Source organism: Diorhabda sublineata, chromosome 3 (assembly GCF_026230105.1).
Source record: "Diorhabda sublineata isolate icDioSubl1.1 chromosome 3, icDioSubl1.1, whole genome shotgun sequence".
In the NCBI taxonomy this organism is placed as follows: domain Eukaryota; kingdom Metazoa; phylum Arthropoda; class Insecta; order Coleoptera; family Chrysomelidae; genus Diorhabda; species Diorhabda sublineata.
In genome coordinates, this window is record NC_079476.1 from 3,809,030 (window position 1) to 3,821,545 (window position 12,516).

Below are 12,516 nucleotides of genomic sequence, written 5' to 3' on the forward strand. Positions count from 1 at the left end.
TTTAAAAGCTTATCGGATAGCTGAGATTCTGCTAGTGACGTTTGTTGGGAATATCATTCAAATCGGGCGACTAGGAATCGAGGTAGTTCGATTTGAATTCGAAAATTTCTAATTATTTATTAGCTGATTCAGAAAAAGTGCTTTAAAGCTCATCGATATTCGTTCAATTTCAATTTTTAAAAGCTTATCGATTAGCTGAGATTCTGCTAGTGACGTTTGTTGGGAATATCATTCAAATCGGGCGACTAGGAATCGAGGTAGTTCGATTTGAATTCGAAAATTTCTAATTATTTATTAGCTGATTCAGAAAAAGTGCTTTAAAGCTCATCTATATTCGTTCAATTTCAATTTTTAAAAGCTTATCGGATAGCTGAGATTCTGCTAGTGACGTTTGTTGGGAATATCATTCAAATCGGGCGACTAGGAATCGAGGTAGTTCGATTTGAATTCGAAAATTTCTAATTATTTATTAGCTGATTCTGAAAAAGTGCTTTAAAGCTCATCGATATTCGTTCAATTTCAATTTTTAAAAGCTTATCGATTAGCTGAGATTCTGCTAGTGACGTTTGTTGGGAATATCATTCAAATCGGGCGACTAGGAATCGAGGTAGTTCGATTTGAATTTGAGAATTTCTCAATATTTATTAGCTGATTCAGAAATGGTGCTTTAAAGCTCATCTATATTCGTTCAATTTCAATTTTTAAAAGCTTATAGGATAGCTGAGTTTCTGCTAGTAACGTTTGGTAGGTATATCATTCAAATCGGGCGATTAGGAATCGAATTTTTTTATAGCGATCCGAAGATGAATTGTTCCATGAATAATGATGAAGAATACGATTTAACATATTTTTTTTGTAATTCATAAAGTTTTACGAAAAAATATATTTCTAACTATATCCAGTGAAAGCTAAGAAATTTTTTTGTTTAGTATATTTTTCTCTTCACTGGGTATTATACCACTAGAAAATATATAGAGAAAGCTTTTTAATTTTACTTACCTTGAGGTATAGGGTTCATCGTCGAAGTATAACCCTCTATCTAGAGATCTATCCCGTCTATCTCTAATAGGCAAAAATTCTCGCTCGTGGTCCATTGTGGGTCCCCTATCTAATGATTGGTATCGCACAGACATTGGATTGGATGGTCTGAAAACATATTAATATATAGCAAATTGATATATTATCAGAATTTTCAATTATGATAAATAATTTTAATAATGTTAAATTGTAATTATACCTCAGTTATTTCAATATTACTTTACCTATGAAACGGAATTTAACCTAATCTGACAAAAGTTCTTAATTTAATTTGTTGTAATCGTTATTTTCAACATTTCTTTTCACCAATAAATAATCGACATTAACTACACTATAGTCTTCAATAATACATAGCGATAATTTGAAAAGTCGCCTTCTACATTCTGAAATCAAATCATAAACATATAAAAATGGAGGTTGAGTGATGACTTAATTTCAAAGGTATCTTTTCAAAATTAGCAAAGGTATGATAATTTTGGTGAAATCAAGTAAATCTTTGAGAATTATCAAAATATCATAAGAAATAATAAAATTTTCCATTGTTTCTCATTATTTTCCAAACAGTTTATATTCTAAACTCCCAGATCTCGAAACTGTGTTTTGAAAATTTTACATGCCTCCATATGAATAAATATGAGGTGAAGTCTGGAAATTGTGCCGGAAAATCTATGCAGTTTTTCGTTGAATTTCCCAACTTATGAAATATTAGTAATGAACCTGGAAGACGTATTCATATGTATGGAACCACAAGTCACGAATAACGAAGTCTACTGTTTTAAAAACGTAATGTACAAGATGAAAAATATACAAGGTAGTCAAATAAAACCAGATTATATGTGATTATAAAATTATTGACTGAATTATGAAAACAATGCTGTCATTAACTTGTGCTTTTTATTTTTCTCTTGTACTATAGTTCAAATATTCTATTTTAGATATTTGTTTTCTATGACATTGTAACTAAGGACAAAACACAACAACAAAGTTTTAATTTTCAAGATTTAATTTTTTAATTACGTCATTGACATTGGTCAATTTTTAGACATCACTTATGTCTATCAATCACACACAAATTGATAAACAAAGAGATTTGAGAACGCCCTGGTAATATAAGGTTGGCAACTAAGTACTTTTGCTTTTTACTTTATTTTTTGAATATCTTATGTTAGTGCTGTACTTTGTCGTTTGTCACTTGATGATGGTCACATTGACGTAACCACCTTAGAAGCAAGTAGTGCGTGATTTTTATTAAGCTGTGCCGAACATTTTCGGCATAATACACAAATTTGTATAAAAAAATCCGTTCTGGAGATTTATCCCTCAAACATGAGCGATGTTCTGTTCGACCTACTGAAGTTGATGATGACCAAATCAATGTCATAATTGAAGAGGTTCGTCATTTCAACAATTAAAATGTCTTGAACTAGTTAAGAAGCTCAATATTTGGGTATCTCACGGATTGAAAGAAATTTATTTAACTCGAAGAATCAACATTTACGATATACACCTTAAACTAAATGAAACCGACCCTTTCTTGAAAAGAATTATCACTAGTTAGAACACGATCATAAAGCAAGCACGATGAACCAGCACAAACCACATCCAAAGCTGAAAAACAACAAAAAAAACCTTATGCCGTCAGTTTGGTGAGATTATAACGGTGTTATGTTGCTTCCAAGAAATCAAATGATCAATTCTGATGTTTTCTGTCAATAATTAGTGAGGTTCAGTCAAACATCATGATAATGCAAGGTCTCACACATCTTTGGCATTTCCTGGGAAACTATTGGAAATTGGCTGGAAAGTGATGCCACATCCTCCATACAGCACTGATTTAGCACCATCTGACTAGTATCATTTCGAACTTTGGATGGTCAAACAGAAGCCATCAATTCCGTTACCGTACCAAAAATTTGCTCATTTCTTAGCAACACTTTTAATCCTAGAATTAAAAAGGCTACTTTTAATCATAGGACTAAAAGTAATTGCATTTGAGCTCTCTAATTGAAATTTGAAGAAACAAACAATGTCTCTTACAAACTTAGTAGAACAAACTAATTGGGCAACTATATATAAGTATTTATTTGTTATTTATAGTGATATTGAATGTACAATTGGAACAATTATTGTCAAAATTCAAAGCACCACTGAAATTATCACTAACATTTATCGAAAAATTCAAAAGATTTTCATTAATGTTAGAACAACTCAAAATATTCTCCGTAACTGTTGATGAAACATTCGAGGAAATATCTGAAAAGGTACTTGTACCTTCTTTGTTAGGTTGCAATATTTTACTGGTAGTATTCTCTTTGTTGATACGTGATTCTTCAATATATTCTTCTGCTACGGTACTCGATTTCCAACCTCCATGTCTTTTAAGACAAGTGACGTCACCGCCACCATCAATAAGAAGTGTAGCAGATGTTTTTCCAGTATACTCTTTCCAATTTTCTAATTTCAAAAATTTTGCAATTTCTTGCGGCATGGCACTAATTTTGTGATTACCAACAACCATTCTTTGACACTTCCCATTAACATACTTCAAAAATAAACGACGTTCCTGTATACTTGATGGCCGTCGTACAACATATTTTCGAAATAAACGCAAATAATTATCGCCTATAATGGTAAACAAACGAGGTTTCTTGTTTTTTGTCTGCAAAATTTTTACGACCAGGACCGAGTCCATATCCTCAATGTAATCAATTTTCAAATGAACTAGTTCATCACAACGCATAGCCCCTCCAATTCCTAATACTAAAACAACCTTTATCATCAAATATAAATTATCAGGTGCCATATTCAGGAACCGATCCACTTCCTCCTTTGTAAAAACCCTAGACTTTTTAGGTCTATATCCACACCATTTTTGATATCCAGTGTGGATCGTCGCAGCATTGAATACTGTGACCAAAGAGTGGATGGCTTGACGGTCCTCGTTAAATTTGAGAAATACACCATAAGAACACACTCTGCATAGTTTTGCACATTTTTTTTTACACCAATCCATGAATCGCTAATATGCCAGTTCATAAACTTGGCGAGATTTGGGTGGAAAAAGATTTAGATATACTGCTTCGGCACTTTCCGATATATCCGCAGGAATATTTATATCGTGTTCGGGTTTCATTTTGAAAGCATCGTAAAAAGTATTACAAAAATTATATGATTAGTACGTCTACTGACGTCTACTTGACAATCGATATTTACCAACAATACCAGATATCCATGACTACCGACTTGCTATCGCTGGTATAATTAAAAGGTGTTCAAATTTATTACCAAATTATTAACGATTTTTGAATAAAACTAACTTTATTTTAATTTTGACTTGATTGGAGAAAAAATAATATATATCATACGGACTAAAAGTGCCTATTTTAACTCGCAATTTTGCATTCACTCGGCTGCGCTGCGCTCCGCCCCGCAACTGCAAATATTGCTCGTAAAAAAAATATGCACTTTTAATCCTTATAATATAATATACTATTATACCACAAAACCGAAATTACTTTGTTGTAAATTAATAATATATCTAATTCAAGATATTTTCAATTTCTTGGTAGCTACAGCGACCTGAAGAGTATGCAGGAAAAGTTTTGCAGTGATTGGAATGTTAGATTTTCCTAAAAACTAAAAGTTGGAATGAGTTCAAAACTTCGGCAATTTAAAATAAAATGCTCGTATCGAAAATATTGAAGAAAAGTTGAAAAACTTGAACATGGTTGTTGTTGTTGGACAGATTTTGCTACAAATGGCACATTTATTAGGGCGAAAATGGAAATTAACTTTTTCCGAATTCTCTTATTTTGTGTGATTTCCTTATATTTTATATATATTCTTATATTTTTGTCATATAATTGCTATAACTTTCATTCTCCTAGTAGAATCCTGTCGTTAATTCATGTGTTCAATGGAATGGTTTTGCTTCTCGTTGGAAAATATGCGAAACATCGAAAATTATTATACATCATATTTTTTATCCTACCTAATACAGTTTATTCCTGTAATAAAATTATCGTTCCAAAAAAAAACAAAGATGGGGGGTTATGAAGTATGGTGGTGAACTTGAGGAACAAATATATAATTTGATAAAAAACATATGGAGACAAGAGCAAATATCCAACCAGTAAGATAAGAAAATTTTCTACCCCATAGTTAAGAAAAGGAATGATTCAATGAGTAGAAAACATTCAGGTGCTAACAGCACTCGAAATTCCTAAGAAAATACTAATTTGTTAAAAATGACACTGAATATCAACGATAAAGAATTAGCTGTTGAAGAAAGCCTGTCGGAAAACTTTGAAACAAAAATAGATATAAAGCAAGGAGACCCACAATCAACAGTGCTGTTTAACCTTGTACTAGGAATGATCCTGAGAAGTAGTGGCATCCTTGCCTAAGTAGATGATATGATATAGAAAAAATGTTCCTAATATTTGAAAAGAAAGTAAATAATTGAAAATCACGCTTAAATGGACCAAATCTGTAGTGATCTGAACAACTTTAACCAATTGAAAGTGACGACAAAGCAAAACAAGGAATATAGATTTGATAGTCCAAAAGTGACAGTGACGAACAAAGAGGGTGAAACAAGAAAAACCGAGAAAAAATATATGAGAGAGTACTAACAAAATTTTCGAGTGTAGAAGCAAAACGAGTGGAGGAGATGAACGGGCGGTCAAAGTACCATATGGTTGAGGTGTGGTGTGAGCAAAATGATAATGTCTGTTGGAATTTCTTAAGAAACCAATTTAAAGAATAATAATAGCAAAAAGATAACTACAATTATCTTATGGAGAAATATCAGTGTTGTTTGGAGGTCAATATCGTTCATTCACACACTTACCTACACTCAGTGTATCCCGCCGTCAAACCGATACTCGCCGATCGCAACATTGAACTCCTCGTTATTCGCATTGAGTGATAAAATTAACATCAAATCTTCTAATTTTTTCAAATTTGTTTGATAACCATTTAAACAATAAGTGATGGTAGCAATATATAATAAATTCAGTACGAGATTGAGAACTACCGTAATTCTAAACAAACTTTCCTATTGGATCTTTTTCCAAATTCGATTCTTCTATTCACCATACGTTGAAATACAAATTCTATGATCCAAAAACAAATTTTTACCTGTCGGGAGCTATCGGTACTTTTATATAATAAAAAAAGGTGGAAAGGACTATTTTTCATGCATCTATTATAAAGATAGACGAAGGTACTATTTAAAGGTACTTTCTCAATAAAAAAACTAAGTGACTGTAGAGTGACTCCTAGACTGACAAATCCAAGGCCATCTTCCTGGATCTCCAGCTCTCGTACCGCCTCTTGGTGGTCTGCCTACAGGTCTGCGTGTGTTCGGTCTCTGAGTTTTAGCCCACTTTGCCCATCTGTCTTCTGGCATTCTTTCTACATGAATATTTTTCTTGCCCTGACCCATCTTACCACATTCTGTACGTCCAATGCTTCTCTTATGTCATCACTCGTTATTCGGTACCTGAGGATAATTATTTTTGTTGTTGATGTCTCGGCTCTGGTATCTGAGGCATATGTGAGAATAGGTCTCACACAAGTTTTATAGATTCTGGTCTTGCTCTGTGAGCTTATCGCTTTGTTTCTCCACACTATATCTCTCAGACAGCCGCTGACTTTTGATGCTTTCATCGCTTCCTCTGTCAGGTTTCTTTCACTAGATATATTGACTACCAAGTAATTGAATCTTGATACCTGCTCTTGTTCCTGCAGTCTTGTTGACTGAGATGCTCACATTACATTGTTCGGCAGAAATTTTCATCTTACATAGTAGACGTTGCAAGTCGTCTTCATGTTCTGCTACGGCAATACCATCGTCCGCATAAAACAATACCTTTAGAGAGCGGTGACCCGTTCTGTATCCTGCATTGACTTTGTTGACTTCCTCGATAATTTCATCCATCATGATGTTAAATAAGGTTGGGCCAAGACTGTCTCCCTGCCGAACACCAGTATTATTTGAACTTCTTCAGAGACTCCTACCTTAGTTTTAATTCTTGTTCTGGTTCCGGTATAAAGTTCTTCGATGAATCGTTGGTACTTAGTCTATGTTGTTTTCCTCAAGACTTCTAATCACGTCTCCCAGGCTTATTTTATGAGATGCTTTGGTGAAGTCAACAAAACAGACAAACATGGGTTTATTGAATTCTATCGACTTTTCCACCACTGACGAACTATGAATATTACGTCCACTTTTGACCTATTAGACCTGAATCCTTGTTGTTCTTCGGAAGTTGGTACCTTATATCTTGTTTTATTTGCCAATATCTTAGTAAAAAGTTTAAGAAGCGAACAGAGAAAAGTTTTCCATTCATCTGAGATAGTGCCAGAGGTTATAATCTTCTCGAATAGTCGCGTGAGTTCTTTTTGTAACTCCGTACTTAATAATTTCATTGTTTATATTATCAATGCCAGGCGTCCTCCGGTTCTTCAATTTTTTTTTGTTTCCTGAACAAGAAGAGTCTTTAGATTCAATTCTCTATAATATAAACCTGTCTTTAGTTTCGTTTACGTTAGAGGTATAGTAATCGACGAACTAAACAACATTCTTTCAAATGTATCTAAATTTTTTATGTGACGTAAGATTATCTATCATTCAGTTTCCATCACATATTACTGTCAGTAGAATCGAAACTGCAGATCATCATACTAAAAAGCCTTTAACAACATTCCGGAAATCATAATCTAGCAAACAATTATTCCCAAGTCCCAAAACCTTAAGGTCGAGGATGGCGAATAAGTAGCACAATAATCAAAGTACGATACCTACTTACAATTTTAACTATTAAAAATTATTAAAAAAACTAATTTTGAAACAGAAGAGATCTAAAATTAAGAACATTTAGAAACATACATGTATCCAAAGGTATACGAAATTAGAGAAACTTAAAACTTAATGTATATAAATACATATTGTACCAAAAGCAAAATTAAACTTGACTAAGTGCCTAATCTGTAGGAGCAGCGAAGCTCCGCTACAGAAGAAGCTGCTTGCTTCGCTGTTCCTTTATCACTTTGATCCGAAACGTCTAGCTTGGGTTTGTGAGAGTGAGAAATAGGAGGTGTGACATGAAACCTTGTGGAAGATAGAGGGATGTAATTGTGCTGATTTTTCCTGAAACGTGATACCTGGTATTTCGGAGAGAACTAAGTAAATTGCATACTGTTAGGACATTAAGAAGGAATGAAGAACTTGACTTGAAATTCCAAAAAGAAGGCAAAATTTTCTGGATCAGGTATTGGTCGAGAGATTATTGTTCTATTGGAGAAGTTGTTCGGGGAATCCGGTGGAGAGGAGGTATTATGTATTTTTGATTTTGCGACGACACATGGCATGGTTCGCCACAGTTTAATGTCATTATTAGCGTCAATTACATACTCTACGATTGCAGACAAAAATAAAATTTGAATTAAACAATAATCCTAACGAAATTCTGAGATATACCAAAGAAATCAAAAGAGTTTCAGAAATCCTTGAAACTCTACCACAAAATATGATTAACTATGTCTTGTGATAGTTTCCAATAATTCCTAATAAACATAGATAAAGATACAAAAAACCCTTTTTTTATCTTGTTATTTTCTTATCCTTTCTGAAGCTTCATCAACCTAGAACTTTTTATCTATGGATAATGTCTAATTCGTTAATACTAAGTTTTCTAAAGAGAATTCTGTTAGTTATATTTTTTTGTGTGTACGATTACTGCAAACTTTTTGATTCTGATGTGGAATTTATAACAATTTATTATTTCTACACTTTTTTTTTTTATTTCATTCTTAGTTATTTGATCTCGATTAAAATAGAATGTTGAAATGTTGGAATAATTTCCACGACGACATAAAACGAAATCAAAACGTGCAATCATACGAAGTAGTGATACACGAAACTATCATTTAGAACAACCTTCATCCTGGCACACTACTAATTCGTTTATTTGCTGGGGTTTTTAGCTGTCCCAACTGGATGAAGGCTTGTTACGCAATCAATGATGAATTGAAATCGAAAATGATGAACTATAATTCATGGGAAAGTTTATCGAGGAAAGTTGAGTAATTTATAAGTGGTTCGTGTGAAATGTAATGTACAAGTAGGTGATACCGATTTAATTTTTATTGATAAATTGTATGATAGATCATTCTTCATTTTTATCTAATATATGAAAATGTTATTTTACTGCTAACTTAATCATTGTCATTAGTTCTATTTTACAATTTTAAAACTTAACTAACTTAACCCAAGACCAGCAGTGATAGTGGTAGCCTCCACGGTGTTCTTTATGGTAAGCATATAACCTTTTATTTCTATTCTAATTATTTCATATTTTTTGTTTCGGCTTTTGATTTCTTCGGTGAAATCACATGGAGAAGCCAGATTGAGACCTTGGCATCAACCAGAAAAGAGGTGATTGATTCCACACTCATTTAATGTTAATGTTTTGGCAGCAACTTTAGGTAACAAATTAATAGGTTATCACATTTTACTATCACTTCGAGATATTAGAAGATGTAACGATAAACGAGGGTTTGTTATGCACGATGGAGCTCCACCACACTTTGATAGAGGTTGTCGTATTTGGTTGATTAAACATTTTACGAATCGATGGATTAGTAGAGGTACAGAAGCTCCGATTAATTGGCCTCCGCCGTGGTGCAATTTTAATCCCTTGGATTACACAGTTTGGATTTATCTTGAAGAAAAAGTTTATGCTACAGAGGTTAATTCACCTCAAGATTTGGAAGACAGAATTCAATGTCAAGAAAGATAGACTATTTTGTGTTAATAGCATTTTTTTTAATTTTCATCTTGTGATTTTTTGTTTAATCAATATATTAATCATTGCTTCAAATCAAAATATTCCGAAAACGATACACGAGTTTTATCAAGAGTACCTTTTTCGTGTAAAATTAATTGATGTTCAAGTTCACTTGATATTTTGCTTAATAAATCTAATATTAAAGAAGTTATATTTAATATTACTTGGTACGAACCGTGTAACTAGCGCCATCTATGACAGACACAAAAACAAATTCATTGGATGTATCAGCTTCAAAAGCATATTCGTATAAAATTTCAATAGAATGTTACCAGTAGTTGCGACAAAATCTTAAAAAATGTGTATTTCTTAGTTTTCTATACACCCTGTATATATTTCTTCAATTTCTTAGACCTTTTGATATATTTATGCTTCTAAATGTTCTTGATTTTAGGTCTCTTCTGTTTTGAAATAAGTTTTTTGATAATTCTTAAAAGACAGATAAAAATAGACGTTTCGTCAATTTTGTAACATCTTGGTATATATCTACCATTGATTTCTAATTAATAACATAGGAACTCAATCTAAAAATATAATTTTTGTCTTCCTTAAATGATTGATTTTGATGTTACATTTTGTTGAATATAAAAAAAAATTAACTTCATTGGCTGAACCTTGGATATGTTGTTGAAAAGGAAACAAATATTATAGATAAATGAGATGTAGTCATATCTAGTGACCTAAAATTTCAATTAATGTGCGTTTATTAATAGACTTTGAATATTTTGTGTCTGGAAATATAATTATTCGGTTTATAGTCGGAACAACTACGCCAACGGATTATTAAAATTCTTATGGACAAGAATTTACCACTTTGTTTAGCGCTTTAATGGAAAAAGTTTGAAAATCATAAAAAGTAGACCAGTCGATATAGAGAAATTAATTTATAATTGAACCTTGCTTCTCAAGCTGTTGGTTTGAACTTTGCAAGAAGTTGGTATACACCTTAAGGTAACTTCTAATAAGTGGTATTTACATCGGACACGCGACTGGGCTGTTATACAGGGAATTGTCTATCCACCAAGGGCAGTTTTCGAAAATCGCTTAAATTTCGATATGTATTGCTGCAGACATATCCCTACTGGTCAGAAATATTATTTTATATTGTCGTAATATAGCCACGGTTATAGCTTATCCCCACAACGTCATGGGTTATCGGGTTGCCTACTCATCAAGGAGAATTCCCTGTAATCGATGAAACGTGTATAGCTCTTCCAATATCAATTGCAGAAGACAGTTATGCGAGGAACAATCAATATTTCATAAATATGCACGGCACTCATACCAATTTAAGAATATAAAATTCGATAAACTCTTACAAACTGTCAGTCCACGTGGACTCATTATCTCCACGGTTCACCAATGAAAACATCGAATCGTAAACATAAATGCATTTCTATTGGCCGAAGCTGTATATACACAATTTCTTCGAAATATTCCTGCCAGAAAGTTTGCGATAAACATTGGCGTGGCTTAAATTTAATTCATTCTTTAAATAAATAGAAATATGGTGTTCTTTTAGACCATGGGCGAATGAATACAATGAAATTTCACAGTGTGGTGAGAATAAAGGCAGATATGAATTTAATAATAAAAAATTGGATTTACAATTTATTTCAAATATATTCGATATGTTCAAAAAAGAGAAAAATATTCAGCAATCTGATATTGCAATCATGATCAGAATTGCTGAATTAACTAGAGTAAATGAATAAAAAGAATTGGAGTGCTGTGGATCATTCACAGAACCGAAAAATATGGGAAGAAAAACTGAAATCAGTTAACAAAGCTACTAAAGATTTTATACGTAGGACAATTCATAGGAAAACAGACTAACCAGAATACAATTATACCAGTTTACAAACATTGCGCCCAGTTTTGTCAGCATCAAATACAAAAAACTGAATAAACGGATGGCAATAACCGTCAAGAAACGTTCGATGGCGACAAGATTATTTGCGAAGGCTACCGAAGTTCTAATAGACACATAATGTATCTAGATGAAACATGGTTTGAGTACACGCTGGAAGCAAAGACGGTTTCGTGCCTAATCCTTTATTAATATCTGCTAAAAAAATTAAAAACTGTGCAGCTGATTATCATAAAGATACTACAGCAGAATTATTTGAAACGTGGTTTAATGAACAGATTTTACCTAACTTTCCATCAAAATCAGTAATCGTTATGGACAACGCATCCTACCACTCGCAGCAACTCCTTGAAATAACAAATAGTAATAATAGAAAACTCAACTTTTAGCATTTATGTCTAAAAAAAATATTCCTGTCAGCGATTGTAAAACAGGCCCAACAAACAAAGAATTGTTTACTGTTATTAAAGGTCTAATACCTCGTTAGGAAAGTTCTAGCAACAGACCGCTAAGAGCTTTAGAAAAACTGTGTTAAACATGTTATTATTATAGTATTTAAAAAATAATAAATTAATAAAATACGTAGGGTTCCACCAGCAATGAAAATTTAGTGGTCCAAAAGGACCACCTAAGTTATGATTGATTTAGTGGTCCAAAAATATAACGTGGTAGACAAAAGTAAAAAAATTAACATATGCATGCTACACACACTTTTATACATATTTTTACGGCATATATAAATTCTTTTATGCA

General features: G+C 32.6%; 1 protein-coding gene across 1 annotated transcript in view; it reads right to left on the minus strand.

Annotated features, from left to right (window-relative positions):
* The window catches only part of LOC130441496 (myosin-10), a 135,918-nt gene that overhangs the window by 114,467 nt on the left and 8,935 nt on the right, over nt 1–12,516 (minus strand). The window contains exon 2 of the mRNA XM_056775210.1: nt 1,000–1,146. Within this exon, the coding sequence (XP_056631188.1) occupies nt 1,000–1,146 (147 nt within the window). The remainder of the gene's footprint in view (nt 1–999; nt 1,147–12,516) is intronic.